At 37.2% G+C, this 17,024-nt stretch overlaps 1 protein-coding gene across 2 annotated transcripts in view; it reads left to right on the top strand.

The window, feature by feature from the left end:
- The window catches only part of LOC136864592 (histone lysine demethylase PHF8), a 557,749-nt gene that overhangs the window by 58,897 nt on the left and 481,828 nt on the right, over positions 1–17,024 (top strand). For both annotated transcript variants that reach the window (XM_067141799.2, XM_067141798.2), the window contains exon 4: positions 4,872–5,032. In XM_067141799.2, the coding sequence (XP_066997900.1) occupies positions 4,872–5,032 (161 nt within the window). The remainder of the gene's footprint in view (positions 1–4,871; positions 5,033–17,024) is intronic.

The raw sequence follows: 17,024 nt of genomic DNA, 5'->3' as shown, positions 1-17,024 counted from the left end.
ACTCTCTTGTCTGTCCAAGAGAATATATGAGACGGGGTCCCGCTTCAGCTGTTTATTATTTGCATTGCCTTGTAGGTCACAAATTAATAATAATAATAATAATAATAATAAAAAATTATGTTAGTATAGTATTGTTTTTTGTATTATTGTATTGTTTATTGTATTATTGTTTTATTTTAGTGCTAAGGTGGACTGCAGTCATCATTCCATTTTTAAATGTATAAAAATATTTCATTATGATGTCCTGTATGTTGTGAGTAACTTGAATTCTCCTTATGGTTAGGATTTGAGAATGTTTCTTAACACTTGAAATGGTACTCATTCCTATTAATTGATTTATTTTATTTAGCATATCGCTTTCAATGCCGGGAGTGTCTGAGGACGGCTCGCCTGGTGTAGGTCTTTCTGTAGCGAGGCCCCCCCCCCCAACTCTCTCTCTCTCTCTCTCTCTCTCTCTCTCTCTCTCTAGCATTGACTTTCAGCTTTCAGGCTGCAAGCCTCGGTGAATTTACTAACCATCACCAGAATCCTTTATTTGTAACTAGTTCTGTGGCCTTGCTTTGTTCTGTACCTCTTGTCTTTAAATCATTAGAGACCAGGTCTAACCATGGTCATCTTGATCTCTCTCTACTTCTCTTACCCTCCATAACTGAGTCAGTTTTTCTTCTAGGTAACCTATCCTCTTCCATTCACCTCACATGACCCCAACACAACAGCCAATTTATATGTACAGCTTCATCCATAGAGTTCTAACTTAGCCATTATCTCCTCATTCTGGGTACCCTCCAGCCATTGTTCCCACCTGTTTGTACCAGTAATCATTCTCGCTACATTCATGTCTGTTACTTCTAACTTATGAATAAGATATCCCGAGTCCACCCGGCTTTAACTCCCATAAAGCAAAGTTGATCTGAAAACAGACCAATGTAAAGATAGTTTCATCCGGGAGCTGACTTCCTTCTTACAGAATATTGTTGACCGCATCTGTTAATTCACTGCATTAGCTTTGCTGTAGCTTGATTCAACCTCACTTGTTATTCTACCATCCTGGGAGAAAACACAACCTAAACACATAAAATTATGTTCCAGCTTTGTATTCCCAACTTGATGTCCAATTCTTTTAGGTTTCTTACCTAATGATATCATCTTAATTTGGAAAATGCTAGTTTTCATATCACACTCATTGCACCAACTTTCAAGTTCTAAGATACTAGACTGCAGGCTTTCAGACCAAGTCACTGGCATAGGCCAAGCTGCTTACTACATTTTCACCTAACCGAATCGTTCCATACTACTTAATACCTATCAGTAGGTGATCCGTGTTAACTATGAACAAAACAGGTGAAAGATTACAGCCTTTTCTAATACCTCAAATCAAGAACTGATTTACCATCAATTGCCACTGCAGCCCAATTGTCAATATTATACCAAACCTCCACCCAAAATAAATCGAGTCAAACTTAATTAATTACGGTCACTTAAACAAATTCCCGGTCTCGAAAGCCAAGAATAACGGCCGAGAGGATTCGTTGTGCTGATCACACGACACCTCGTAATCTGCAAGCCTTTGAGCAGCGGTCACTTGGTAGGCCAAGGCCATTCAAGGGCTGTAGTTCCATGGGGTTTGGTTTTTTTGGTTTTAAACAGATTCACCACAGGGAGTAACAGGAATCCAACCCATATAACACTTCTCGTAGATAAGCAATAACTATTACACATAGCAGACAAGTAGAATAAATTCACAGATTTAGAATGAAGGGGGGATAACTTGGTAATCATGTTTAAAATGTCCCATGCTAATTTAAAAACAATGTTTCTGTCTTTTTCTCCCTCTCCTTTACATTTGTACACTGCTTCCCTCAGTTACTCAGTCCTTTCAAACTCTGGTCAAATGAAAAAAAATCCATTGCAGTGAATTGTGCTCTTAGCTGTATGTGGTTGGTGTGAGTCTGAGAGTCAATTCTAGGTATTACGGTACAATAGTAGGAGAGTATAGGCTTATTTCCATATAATGAGTAAAAGTGGAGGTGAAAAGTAGTGATGAATAGGGGTCTTTGACATAAAGGGATAGATGTCAATGAAGTGTTCATTTATGAGTGAAATGCTATGGAGAAAAATGTAGGACTGGATTAGGTATGGTAAGGGCTTTTTTTAAATTTACTTCTTTGTTTTTGATTTCACCAGAGTGTGCAACAGTGTTTTTAGTTTATTTCTGATTACTGCATTTTCCAATGCAACTAATACCACTGACCGAGGGAAATGACCACTTGGGTTGGGTCACATAGCTGTTAGCTTGTGATGGTGGGTTCGAACCCTACTGTCAGCAGCCCGGAAGATAGTTCTCCGTGGTTTCTCATTTTCACACCTGGCAAATGTACCATAATTAACCCTTTAACTGCTACGTTTTTCCATATGCATAAACACTTCTATGTTAGTTTTTTATGCCACCTATTCTCATTCTACCTCAAGGCCATAGGTTGATTTAACACTTTGAAGACGATGTCACCCCGTGCGGGGTGACGGACCCTCATACAAAATATAGTATGTCACCCCTCATGGGGTGACACGGTAGTGTGTCCAGGCCTGTCAACTTTAGGCTGTCGCACAAAACTAGCGCTACCATTCGCTGTTGTATTGCATTGCTTGTTCACGTAAGGTGTTCATAGAGTACAGCGTAGTGCCCATTCCGTTCTCAGCACGCTGTGCATTACGCAGCAGACAGTGGAATTTCTCTAACATTTGTCACCCCGGATGGCAAGGAAAATAATGTGGATTGGAGTTTATTATTGCTTTATTCTTACATACTGATTGAGATTTACCATTCAGATGAAATTGTAAACCGGGACTGCATGTGAATAAAAAATGTTTCTGCAAACCTGAGAATGGTCCCCAGTAATTGTCACTGGCTGGTGATTTGGTTGAATCGTCGCCCGATGCAGCAGTGGAATCGAATTCAGACTTGGAAAAGGTGGCATCACATTGCAAATCCTAAATGTCAACATCTCTTGATTCAACATTCGAACCATTTTCAAGTTGTTCTTCTATCTCTCTATCAGTAATCATGGCTTACTCGACACGGAAACACATAACAGGATTTAAATTCTTGTCACAAAACTGTAAATTACAAGGAACTCGTTGAAAGGCGCGTAAATCAACAGCTCACAACACAGAGCACAGTGTTCCACAACAACAAAGGTAAAGAGATCAGGGGTGACGAGGCGTGCGCTTTCTCTGTTGCATAGTCAACCTAATAACCATATGTCACCCCAATGGGGACACAAAAATAGTAACTTGAAACATAAACTATGTCTTTGATTATCATCTACGAATGAAATTATGAACATCTGTAGCCCACAACAACCTGAAAAATGTATTTCGCATTTCAGCAGTTTACCACAAAAAAGCAAATTTACACGTCGACGCTAAAGTGTTAACACCTCCCTCCTTTTTGTTCTATATTATACGTTAGGTTACATTTTAAACACATACACATGTATGTACATTAGTGTCCTTCACTTTTAATAACTGAGAAGTGTGTGGGTACTGCTGAAAGCAATTTTCAATGCACAACTGTGCATCACGTTCCTTATTCATGAACTTTGAGTTCTATTAATGAAACGATACATCATGTTTACTACCATGCAGTAATGCAATTGATGAATCGCTTTGGTGATGTAAAATGCAAAGTAAATGGTTTTATAGACTATCAAAAGTGTACTTCCAAATGACAGCACCTCATACAGCTCGGATGTGGATCTAGAAAGGTGCGCATGTTGGGATCAACTGTTTTATCAATAAGATACTGAAGGAAAGTAAGACAGGGTGAGAGGAGAATACTGCAGACTGTTGCTAGTTAAACATTGTCTTAATGGAAAATACAGATTAACCTTCCACAGACATATGCCAATATGTAATCGACAAGCTTCCTCAGTTGGTCGTCAATGTATAGTCGACATCTCACTTTACCGTTCTGTGCGATCTTTTGTCGATTAGCGTATATATCATAGCGGCTCTAAAGGATGCATTCAAGGAGCCATGCAGTAGCTTCTGCTACCATCTCCACTCAATATTTACAACTAATAGGAAATCTGGGAAGGGAATGATCTATGAGAACAAGCATGTTCAGTGTTTGACCACATTCTGTCGGTTGATGGGTAGAAGGAAATAAAACCTGATAACAGGAAACCTAAAGAACCCGCGTTCTGTGATAATTCTGAACCCATAAAGACGAACTTACCCCTTGATGCAGAGCTTATTGATTATTTTTTCACTTTTTTTTTTTTTTTTTTAATGAGTAGTTCGGTGCAATTGCTACGTGAAAACCTTATGCATTGTATTTAAATTGGAAACTTCCCCATTTTGGAAAATATGTAGCTTGTTACGTATAGAAGTGAGTATTTTTACTGCATATCGATTTTGTATTTGATAGAAATAATATGTAAAACTGTAACATTTTATGAACTTGCTTGTTTGCTCCAAAACATGTACATCCTGGTTGCTGAAAATTCTCGGATCCATACGACCGCAAAGGGTTAAGCAGTGTCTCATTTATGTAAAAAGCTTAAAAGCTTTGTAGCTACATTATCTAGTATGGACATTGATAGTGGTCAGTATAACTTACTAAGGCCAAGGATTGCTCATTAGGCATCCTCAGTTAGCACACTAGCTTTCCACTCCTCCACCATGATAACCTATCAAAATAATACCCAGTGTTGCTTTAACATTGGAGATCTCTCAATGCCTGACATATCAGCATGGGTGCAGTGTTGGCACATCTTCTAGTTGACTTAGTTTCCATTAAACTAAGTAATTACGACCATTTAATTTTCAGTGTCTGATCTGTTAGATGTCCCCTGTTTTTCCTATTCCAGTGCTGATGATGTTGTAAAAAAGTTGCCTGGGAAGCTGTTGACTGTTCGATACCTCCAAGAGCATGGATTTGAAAATCCAATTCTCATAGAAGATAAAGAAGGTTTGGATATGGTTGTGCCTACTGAAGATTTCTCAGTTTTGGATGTTGAAAGATATATCGGTGAGTGTTAAATTATGCCTGACTTGCTTGGTTTTGTGACATACGATCTTCTTTAGAGTTGCCAGATGGTTGGTAATTATTACATTATATCTGTTATGAAAGTTCACCTTTTGTGTTTTCATTTGTATTGAAGGAAAGTTGATTTTGCGAAGTTTTAGGAAAGTGACATGCAAGTAAAATCCATGTTGGAAAACTGATTTGGAATGAAGCAGAGTTATAAATATGTGAGGCTAATTTCAGTATAAAAATTATGCCTTGCTCGAAAGATTTTGTATGGAATGAACCTAGTTTACTGCTACCTCTTTGTCTTTACTTTGATAGTAAGTGTGAAGTTGAAACAAGCTGCTGTAATACTGTATTGGGAAGAACGTTGCTCAAAATTGGAAAATAATGGAATAGAACATTTCTTAAAGACTAATTGTCTTTCTTCCTCAGATTTTTACCTTAACCCATAACTGGTACACCTGGGAATTCTAACACATAAGGTACACGTGGGTCCTGAGGAGCCACATGGATTTTAAACTTTTCTTTGGTACAAAAGAAAATGACTGAATATAATTTAAATATCAAGTTGTTAGTACCATTTAAAAACTACATTGATTACCCCTAGTTATCCCTTATAGAAGTTATGTAAAAAGAAAGGAAAGTATGTAAAGCATAGAGTGTGAAAGACATGTATACATAAAATCCTATCTAACAGCTGTAAATATTTAGCCACAGATTGAAACTTTATATTTCAACACAAAAGAGGTTGTTCTTTAGAGCTGTAAACAAAAAAGAATTTAAACTTCAGTATAAAGATTTCTGCAGGCATATCTTACGAGAGATTAAATGTTAACATTTTCAGCCTTATGACATACATCGTTTATGAAATCAGTGAAAAAAGTAACAGTATACGGACAAAACCTTAGTTTTATATCTTTTAGTGTCTGTATCAGTCCAGTTTAGTCTTTTTACTCCTCTGAACCAGCGAAACACTTTGGACACACGGTACTGAAACATTCTAAACACAAGGGTGCTTGACATCGGCCACACTCTCGTGATGCTTTCCTGTCCTTGTTAGATGGGCTTACTGAGCACCTTTTCTGCTTTGATTTATTAGCAGAAGCTTCCTTGTGAACTTGGAATATTCCTGGAGTCTCAGAGGGAATCATTCCTAAAATATCACATATCGAAATTCTGATCTTGTTTCTTAGAAATGGGGAATCCAATCGTCCTTTCATGTAGTCACGAGTTGTGTTCCTACTTGAATGAGGAACTTTCGACAGGTCACTTCATCAGCATCTTCTTTGCCACGGTACAAAATAAAGGCATTTACTCCCGCTATATCCATTATAGCATAGAAGACCGCCATAGGCCATTGCCTTGTTCTCCTAGAAGTTGTATAATTATGAGTCTTTTCGTCAAGTGCTTCAACTGCCCCTTTGGTTTGATTATAGTCATATGTCATTTCAGCCGTATCTTCCACCTCACTTTCACGATGGTGCATTGTCGATATCATGTTGACGACCTTGTTCTTTTATGGGATGTGTGAAAGGATTGTTATATGGCCGGAGTATCCATAGATTGAAGAAGACACATTTCTACCCTTTGCTGTTGAAAAATTTGATGGTAGCTTAGCTTTGTTCTTTCTTATTGTCCCAGTGTAAGTCAACTGGCACCAATTCCACACTTGAGAACCAGTTGTCTCCAGTAACATTTCTATTACTTCCTTTAATAGGATCAACTAACCACATGACAACTGCTGTTGGTGTGAGGAGGCGCTGTAGGGTGGTAGTAGCTGATTTTCCACAATAAATTCCTACATTTAAGCAGAAATGCATTTTGTCATCAGCTGAAATTAATATTTTTATTCCATATTTTCTTGGTTTGGATGGAATCTAAATCCTGAATCCACATCTGTCATGGAATCCAACAAGTATTTCGTCCACAGTGACGAACTACCCGACTGAATAGTTTTCTTGACAACCTCTTATGATTAATGTGTATAACCAAGGGATGTGGTGAAGTTTATCTCTGAGTTTCCTAGTGTCACGGGTTGTTGATTTGTCAAAACGAAGGCAATGCAATAAAAATAATAGGTACCCGTTTCAAGGGCATAGCTGTTCTAAATGTAGGTCTGCCAGTGCCATCTGTATCATATAAGCTAGTTAGATCTTCACTGTTTGATTTGAAGGCTCCCCAGAGATAACAAAAGACCTATGAGGGCCTTCAGTTCCGATTTGTCAGTTCCTTTTGAAGAAGAATTCCTTATTGATTCAGCCAACTACGACAGAATTTTTTCATTGGTTCTAAGTACTATCTCTGAAATCATTTCATCATTGAAAAGCAGTTCCCAAAATGTTAGAGGGGTCTTTTGGTTTACCTGCCTAGCTGGGCCTCGTAATCCAGGAATATGAATCGGAGTGATGATATTGGTGTGTGGTGTTCGTCCGTGTGCAGTGGGTGTTCTTGACCACTTGAATCTGTTCCCCACGAACCTGCTACGCTGGCATAGCAGGGGGAGAGGTGATACTCCCACGTGGCGCATCCCAGGTGGCAGATACGGGGGTCCTAACCGGCTTGCCGGCAGACTTGAGGGAAATAAAATACCTCTCTTGGACCAAACATACAACCCCCTGTGGGTGGGGGATGCAGACGAAAAATACACCCACGGTATCCCCTGCCTGTCGTAAGAGGCGACTAAAAGGGGCAACCATGACACTCCTTGTGATTAGTACTACCACGCGGGGAACATCATGGGTCGCTTTTCCTTGTGCGTAGTACCACTATGTTAGGTACCAAATAGGTTCGTGATTAGTAGCAAACGAGAGCACGATGGCTTTTACAGTACCTGTGACTAGTATCACTATATGAGTGACACCATGGGATGACGGAACCCATGGTTCTGGCTTGCCTGTGATTAGTACCCACTATATGAGGAACACCACGGGATAGTACGAGTCCCTGTGGTTATTACACTTAGGTGATGAACGCCATAGGTTTGCGTTGCGTGTCAATGGCGCTGCAATGTGCGAAACACAGTAGGTCTGTAATACGTGCGAATTTCATTACCTGTGAGTAGTACCATCATGTGTGGAATACCGCGAGTCTACACTACTTTTGATTAGTACCGCAATATGGCAAATACCATGTTTCTACTTTTCTAGCGATAAATACCATTATGAGGGACTGATGACTTGGATTTTGGACACCTTTCCGCTACAAGCATCAGCGATTCAGAATCGTGCTATAGGAGCAGTCCCTTGGTCAGTAATACTATTATTTTACGCCAACCTCTGTGCTAGTGAGGCTCTGTGGGTCGGTTCCACTGATCGTTTTAAATTCATATCCATCCATTCATTCTTCGTCCTCACGTTTTGAATTGTGGTCAGTGGAGGATTTTGAGTTTTTAATTTGTCATATAATTTCATCTCATTTTGTACCATTAGGGGCCGTTCACCTAGATGTTAGGCCCCTTTAAACACCAAGCATCAATCAATCAATCTGTTCCTGCCTTAGAAATAACTAGCTGATGTACCCGTGCTTCGCTACGGAATTCTACATTGTGTACAGAATTCTAGGTTAGGTAGTGTACACGTTGTGAGCAAGATTGTATTATATTGTATAGCTCTTAACGTTATCCTAGAAACGCGACGGGGAAGTCACCAAGCGTCTTTTCTCATTTGAAGATAGGATTAGGGAATTTTCATTGTAATGGTAGACCCGCTTGCCTACCGTCAGTCACAATCAGGTTGAGAAGTTTTCATTATAATGGCAGACACTCACTCTCCACCTTTTTTTTTTTTTTTTTACATCCTCAGAAAGACTGTCATAGTGGTTTTCGTAAGTGAAATGAACATAGGTCATTACAAAGACGTCGGTAGGAATGGTGCAATTTAAAGCAATATGAAATACTCGATCAAATGAAAAACCACGCATTTTCTCACTTTTATCAAACAGTAGTACACTGCCAATCCACCAGTCCAAAGTTCCAGAGCTGGAAAGACAAAGCCGCAGACAGCCGTGATCCGTGAAAACTCTTCGCCTTTTTTCGGCGGGGGTTTGGGGGTCGAATAGTGGAGAGTCTCAGTGCAAATCTATGTCCTTTCACTAATCTGTTTCCTAGGAGTACCAGATGAGTCGGAAAAATCTCATTTCACTACACTGGTGGCGGAAAGATCTGACTTGGAGGCAAATTTTTCCTCCAAGCCAGAAGAGAAAACCCCTGTTCGCTGCTAATTTGGAATAAAATGAATGTAGAATTTAATAAAAGTGAAGAGGAAGATGCTTTTCTTAAGAAACGGCTCTTTTCAGGGTTGAATTTTGAATTATTTAGTGAATTGTAGTGCTATAATTTGGAATAGGCCTAAATTGTAATTCTAGACCAGGTCATACTACTGTTACTAAGTGAGCCTCTGCCAAATGTGCATGCTGCTCATTCAAAACACCGCGTCCTAGTAGGGATCGAATAGCTGGAATACTATGATGAACCAGTGTGTTACATACCGGCAGTATCAGACAGTGTATGATGCAAAAGAATGGCATGCTAAAGAAAAAAGTTTCCTAACCTCCCAGCTATTTCCCACCAATGTTCAATCAGGCTGTTATACTCGGTACGCAACAGTAATCCCATCAATCGGAGTTGAGTGGCAGCTTAACAAACAAAGAACATCACAACAAACAATGGTAAAGGTAATGTTATTGTTGATCAATGTTATGCGCTATCGATATTCTAGGGCTTCACATTTATTTTTCTTCCAACTCTGATATACTACTCTTATCATAGTCGGTACGGTAAAACTGAATAAAACATAAATGATTGGAAATTGTATTCTTTATAACTTTTGTTCTGTAGTACTTTTCTATAGGACCAATAACAGAGGTTGGGTATTTAAAAATTAAATTTTAGTTGCTGCCCCTAAACTACAATTTAATCCAGGGTCAGTAAAATTGTTTATAGCTTAGGCTATAGTTTCTTCTTTCTCAACTCTATATACCGATTTTCATTAAATTCTGTTCACCCATTTTCTCATGCCACGGCGTTGATGCGGTCTTGGCAACAAAAATTGAAATTCATGAATATCTCGTTTATCGTAACTGGTACGGTAAAAATGTATAAGACATAAATGGTTGGAAATTTAATTCAATGAACTTTAGTTATGTAGTATTTATCGATATGACCACTAATAATGTAAATATTTGAGAATTGAATTTTAGGCCTTCCCCTAAACTACCGTTTCACTCAGGGTGAATAAAATAATTTATAGCGTACATTGTAGTGGCTCATCCCCCGACTTTACATACCGATTTTCATGAAGTTCTCTTCTGCCGTTTTCTCGTGATGCGTGTACATACATACATACAGACAGACAGAAATTACGGAAAAGTAAAAAATGCATTTCCTTGTTACTGTGGACATGACTGATACAGAAATACCATTATTTTCAAATTCTGAGCAATGTACAGACAAAACTCTTATTTTATATATATAGATTAGTTGCGGTTTGTCCATCATCACTGCCGTCATCAGCACTTTCATCACCTTGAGTTTCAAGTTCACAGTTCTTACAATCACTGTCACTTCCGCTTATATCACTGATGTCACTGTCCTCTGGTTCATCTAGAGCGTCTGCAATCTCTTCCTCGTTCATCTTTATGCAGTGTAGTGGAAGATACGTAAACTATTCAGTGAGGTGTTAAGACAATAATTATTTCACTAAAGGTACACCTGGGTCATTGGGTCCCGATTGTCTTTATAAAAGCAAAACTAACACAGGCACACGTGCAACAACAATTTGGGCTGATCTCTGAGAGCTAGGAGAGTACAGGGAGGTGCTATCACACACCTTCCAGCACTGGAAAAGAAAGTAATTTCCCTCGGGCCCCCAGGACCCAGGTGTACCAGTTGCGGGTTAAAATGTCAGGCAGTTAGAGTATAATCAGCCATTGTCAGAGAGATATTTTATCTATGTGGAGCAGTTGCCAGATTTGGTTTAGCTAATCAACAAGAAAGCCCACCGATTTATGCTAAATCATTTTCCCTCTATCTCATGTGAAACTGTGCTAGTCTGTTTCCCCCACTGAATAATTCAATCTACAATGCTTACACCGATAAAATTTCTTAACTATCCCTCTTTGTCTCGTTGAAGAATTCCAAGATAATTTTATAGTCACACCAAGCTACTTGGGAGTTGTATCCATTGAAGAAGATAATTACCAATCTCATAAGGGTGTTGGCAATAGTATATATCGAACACCCTCTAAATATAAAGAAAGTCTAAAATCTCCACCTTATCAATACATTAGTTTATTTACTCTAAATTAGTAAATTGGTCAATACCGGTTTCAATCCCTCGGGGATCATTTTCAGTTGACACACAAAAAAAGAATTTATAAAAACATCACATATGAAAGGTTACATTTGGTGACTATTTCAATTAAATCAAGTGTTGAAAGTTGTGTCATTAAAGTACTAGTGGGTACATCTTAGTTTTTTAACGTGCTATTGTATGAGGTATATTGGCTCACTTTGTCTAAGCTTTTTGTACATATAGTGGGTTCTACACTTATTCACATCTCGTATTGATAATATTACATTCAATATGATTGATTCATATGATTAAAACATTAACTAATATCTTACTAAAATGGTAAAAAAAATATACATCATTTGTTTAAAAAGTACTTGCTGTTAGAGTCTTTTTGATCATACTACACTTGTATTACAAAATGTGGAATAAGATTTTTCACTCATACACATTAGTGATAATGAGTCCATTATAGAGTCTGAAAAGTATTTTGTTGTAGAGGTATATCACAGCTTATTGGTTATTGTGATGTCAATAAGACGTAATTTCACTTTGTATTAATGTTTGGGGTATTCCACTTTTTAAAAAAAGTCCATTGGAGTAAACATAGGAAAAGCTTAATTAAAGGGTTAATTAAAAATATATCTTTCATTACTAAAAATACTAGTATGTGATACCTTATTAAAATGGATCCTTCATTTCTAAAGTATTGATATGTGACACCTCGTGTGTTTGTTTTATCATGTATAAAATGGGGTTTATATTTCTAAACAGTAGTACTGTAGGTTGTTACCATCTATAATACATATGTAATATTACGATCTGACATAGCAGCCAACTGAAAATGTTTAAAGTATAATCTAATGGAATGGGACCAATTCCTTCTTTTTACTGTTTGTTTTTCATTTTCAACTGGTGGAGTGCATAACGTATGCGTGTTGTGTTAGATCTATATTATTGTTGAATTTGTTGCAATTTGTAAACTGCTGCTTTTGGTGAAGTATCTTAGTCTATGGATGTCATTAGGAAATTGTTGGTGTGTCATTGCTGGTTGAATGGTTACTATTGCAAAATGAAGCTTGTTCGAGGTGCCGTGCGTCTTGATGGAATTTAAATTTGCACTTCATGGTAATGGCATGAAGGCTTCTGTGTGTTGTAGATTAATTATCTGCAAGCAGAAATAGTAGGTGTGTAAGATGGTCTATAATAAAGGTGTAGAAGGTAAGTTATATGTTGTGTTACTTACGTTGAATGTTGAGACTGTATGCTTTGCGTGGCTGCCTGTCGAGATCTGTTGCGTGTTATCCTGGGACTGTAGTTAGTGGCGGCGGAGGGGAGGTTTGGAGGGATGGGTGGAGCGTTCGTGACGGAAGCGGGGTTGGAGGAGGGGAGATCTTTGAGCGGTTCATTTGTATGTGTAGGTTGTTGTTTGTTGATTCTTTTTAAATAATGATCTTTTAGGAGGGGAATAACTGTGTTGAAAAGAACATTATTTTTGTCAGTATTTTCCTTTTTTTTTTTTTTTTTTTGCTAGGGGCTTTACGTCGCTCCGACACAGATAGGTCTTATGGCGACGATGGGATGGGAAAGGCCTAGGAGTTGGAAGGAAGCGGCCGTGGCCTTAATTTAGGTACAGCCCCAGCATTTGCCTGGTGTGAAAATGGGAAACCACGGAAAACCATCTTCAGGGCTGCTGATAGTGGGATTCGAACCTACTATCTCCCGGATGCAAGCTCACAGCCGCGCGCCTCTATGCGCATGGCCAACTCGCCCGGTAGTATTTTCCTTTAAGTTGAAGTTTGGGTTTGTGTATTGGTCTAGGTTTATGTAGAATTCTTCTAGTATACTGAGCAAGGTTCTTTTTGGGTTGGTGTTGAGAATTTGCATGTCATTATTGATACTTGTAAATTTATGTTCTTGATCGTTAATGTGTTGTCTCATTGCTGAAAAGTGTCTATGCTTGACAGCATTTACGTGTTCATTGTATCGTATTGAAAAACTTCTCCCGGTAAGTCCTACATAGCTGGCTCTGCAGTCATTACATTTCAGGCGGTAGACTCCTGAATGGTTGTATTTATTTATGTTGTTGACGGATTTGGAGTTATATAGTATGTTGGTATTGTTACGTGTGGTTTTGTAGGCTATTTTTAAGCCTTGTTTTTTAAAGATGTTCGTTATAGAGTGTATATGATTGTTGTTGTTGTTGTAGGTAAAAGTTGTGTAATCTTTTTTGTCTTTGATGGTTCTAGTTAATTTAGTTTTTGATTGGTTTTTTATTTTGCTGATGATCTGGTTTATCATTTCTCTTTTATATCCGTTCTGTTTGGCTATTTCGTGAATTAGGTTCAATTCTTTGTTTAGATCTTTTTTCGTGAGTGGAATGTTGTATGCTCTGTATATCATGCTATAGTATGCGGCTTTCTTGTGAGTATGTGGGTGGTTGGAATCTAGTTTTATTGTGTTCGATGTGTGGGTAGGTTTCCTGTATATGCTGTATGTTAAATGGTTGTTGTGTCTGGTTATGGATATATCTAAGTAGTTTATAGTGTTGTTGTTTTCAGTTTCCATTGTGAATTTTATGTGAGGATCTATTTCATTTAGTTGTTCTAGGATTATATTTTCATTGGTATGCATGTTGTCTATTATAATGAATACATCGTCAACAAATCTACACCAAAAAAGAATGTTATTCAATTTTTGGATTTCTTGATCTTCGAGGTGGTCTATATATATTTCAGCTATTATACCTGATATTGGTGATCCCATGGGTAATCCTTTTTGGTGGTATATGGTATCATGGAATTTAAAGTAATTGTTGTTGATGGCAATGTGTAATAGTTTTATAAATTCATCTATTTCTAACTTGCTCAGTTTGCTATGGTTATTGAGATTGGATTCGATGATTGTTATGGCTTTTTGTGTAGGTATGTTGGGATACATGTTTGTTATGTCATATGTAGCTATTTTATGGTAATGTTCAATTTTTATATTTTTGGTGATGTTACAAAATTCTACTGAGTTTTTTATGGTTTTCTTTGCCTGGAAAACAATGTTTTTTGAGAATTTTTTGAATGAATTGTGATAGTTTTTAGGTGGGGCTTGGTCTATAGTTTATTATGGGTCTCATAGGAATGTTGTCTTTATGGATTTTAGGGTATGCTTTGGCAGTAGGTATTCCTGGCTTCATTGTGATCAATTTTGTGGTTTCTTGTTCATTTAAAAGGAAGTTAGTGTTTTTTAGTAAAGTTTTTAAATTCTTTTGAATGCTATTAGTATCATCTTTGGCCTTGATTTGGAAAGTTTCATCTTGGGAGCAAGTTTTTGTTTTTGTTATATATTCATCTTTATTTATGATAACTGTTGTGTTTCCTTTGTCTGCTTTAGTTACTATTAAGTTGTTTTGTTTGATTTTGTTTTTAAGTTCTTTGATTTGTTTGTGGTTTATGGTGTCTTGTTGGTTGATTTTTTGATTGATTTTGTTAATATATTGTGGTAGTGTTTTTTTGATTTCATATCTGATTTCATTTTGTTTTTCTTGAAAACATTACTACTATCATCACCAAAACTAAAAATGCCATAAACAAAATACCTCAGGATAACACGCAACAGATCTCGACAGGCAACCACGCAAAGCATACAGTCTCAACATTCAACGTAAGTAACACAACATATAACTTACCTTCTACACCTTTATTATAGACCAACTTACACACCTACTATTTCTGCTTGCAGATAATTAATCTACAACACACAGAAGCCTTCATGCCATTACCATGAAGTGCAAATTTAAATTCCATCAAGACGCACGGCACCTCGAACAAGCTTCATTTTGCAGTAGTCACCATTCAACCAGCAACGACACACTAACAATTTCCTAATGACATCCATAGACTAAGATACTTCACCAAAAGCAGCAGTTTACAAATTGCAACAAATTCAACAATAATATAGATCTAACACAACACGCATATGTTATGCACTCCACCAGTTGAAAATGAAAAACAAACAGTAAAAAGAAGGAATTGGTCCCATTCCATTAGATTATACTTTAAACATTTTCAGTTGGCTGCTATGTCAGATCGTAATATTACATATGTATTATAGATGGTAACAACCTACAGTACTACTGTTTAGAAATGTAAACCCCATTTTATACATGATAAAACAAACACACGAGGTATCACATATCAATACTTTAGAAATGAAGGATCCATTTTAATAAGGTATCACATACTAGTATTTTTAGTAATGAAAGATATATTTTTAATTAACCCTTTAATTAAGCTTTTCCTATGTTTATTCCAATGGACTTTTTTTAAAAAAGTGGAATACCCCAAACATTAATACAAAGTGAAATTACGTCTTATTGACATCACAATAACCAATAAGCTGTGATATACCTCTACAACAAAATACTTTTCAGACTCTATAATGGACTCATTATCACTAATGTGTATGAGTGAAAAATCTTATTCCACATTTTGTAATACAAGTGTAGTATGATCAAAAAGACTCTAACAACAAGTACTTTTTAAACAAATGATGTATATTTTTTTTACCATTTTAGTAAGATATTAGTTAATGTTTTAATCATATGAATCAATCATATTGAATGTAATATTATCAATACGAGATGTGAATAAGTGTAGAACCCACTATATGTACAAAAAGCTTAGACAAAGTGAGCCAATATACCTCATACAATAGCACGTTAAGAAACTAAGATGTACCCACTAGTACTTTAATGACACAACTTTCAACACTTGATTTAATTGAAATAGTCACCAAATGTAACCTTTCATATGTGATGTTTTTATAAATTCTTTTTTTGTGTGTCAACTGAAAATGATCCCCGAGGGATTGAAACCGGTATTGACCAATTTACTAATTTAGAGTAAATAAACTAATGTATTGATAAGGCAGAGATTTTAGACTTTCTTTATATCAGAGTACCAATCAATACGGAAATGAAGCTGATAGACTATGACACCCTCTAAATATCGAGCACATTACACTTTCTACAATAGGGATACTGATAACTTTACATAGTACTTATGTTCAGAAGGTCATCACTGAGTCAGCTGAGGAAACAATTGGTTTTGTGAGGAAAAAAGACAGGACTGGTTTGATGAAAACAATGAAAAATTAAATATCTGATCAATGCCAAACAGGAAGCCCATCTATTCTGTCGTCAAGATCCGTCTTTCAATGTGATGAAATCACATTTCCTGGAACTTAGAGGAAAATGTCAGGCACAAATTAGGGAAATCAAGAATAACTGGTGGCAACAAAAAGCTGAAGAACTGCAAAGACTATCTAATGCCTGTGACCTGCAAAACTTTCCATGCTGGCATTAAGGAGATACACGGTCCAATTCAATCTTCATTTGGGTCATTGAAAACTGCCCATTATAACTGATAATAAAGAAATTTTAGAGCATTGGAAGGAACATTTCTCTGCACTTCTAAATCATGTCTCCAATGTTGCTGAGGACTTTCTTCATAATGTCCCTCAGCAGCCCCAACAACCATGGATGGCAGTTCCACCTACAAAGAGAGACTTCACCAAAGCACTCACAATTAACTAAAACTAAGAAAGGCTCCTTTTCCTGATAACATCCCTCTGGAACTGATACAAAATGGAGATAGCCCTTGATGACTAGACTTTTCACACTCATCCTCTTGATTTGGGAAACTCGAGAA

This window comes from Anabrus simplex, chromosome 2 (genome assembly GCF_040414725.1).
Source record: "Anabrus simplex isolate iqAnaSimp1 chromosome 2, ASM4041472v1, whole genome shotgun sequence".
In the NCBI taxonomy this organism is placed as follows: Eukaryota; Metazoa; Arthropoda; class Insecta; order Orthoptera; family Tettigoniidae; genus Anabrus; species Anabrus simplex.
Note: the sequence above shows the minus strand (reverse complement) of the source record. Positions and strands in the feature narration are given on the sequence as shown.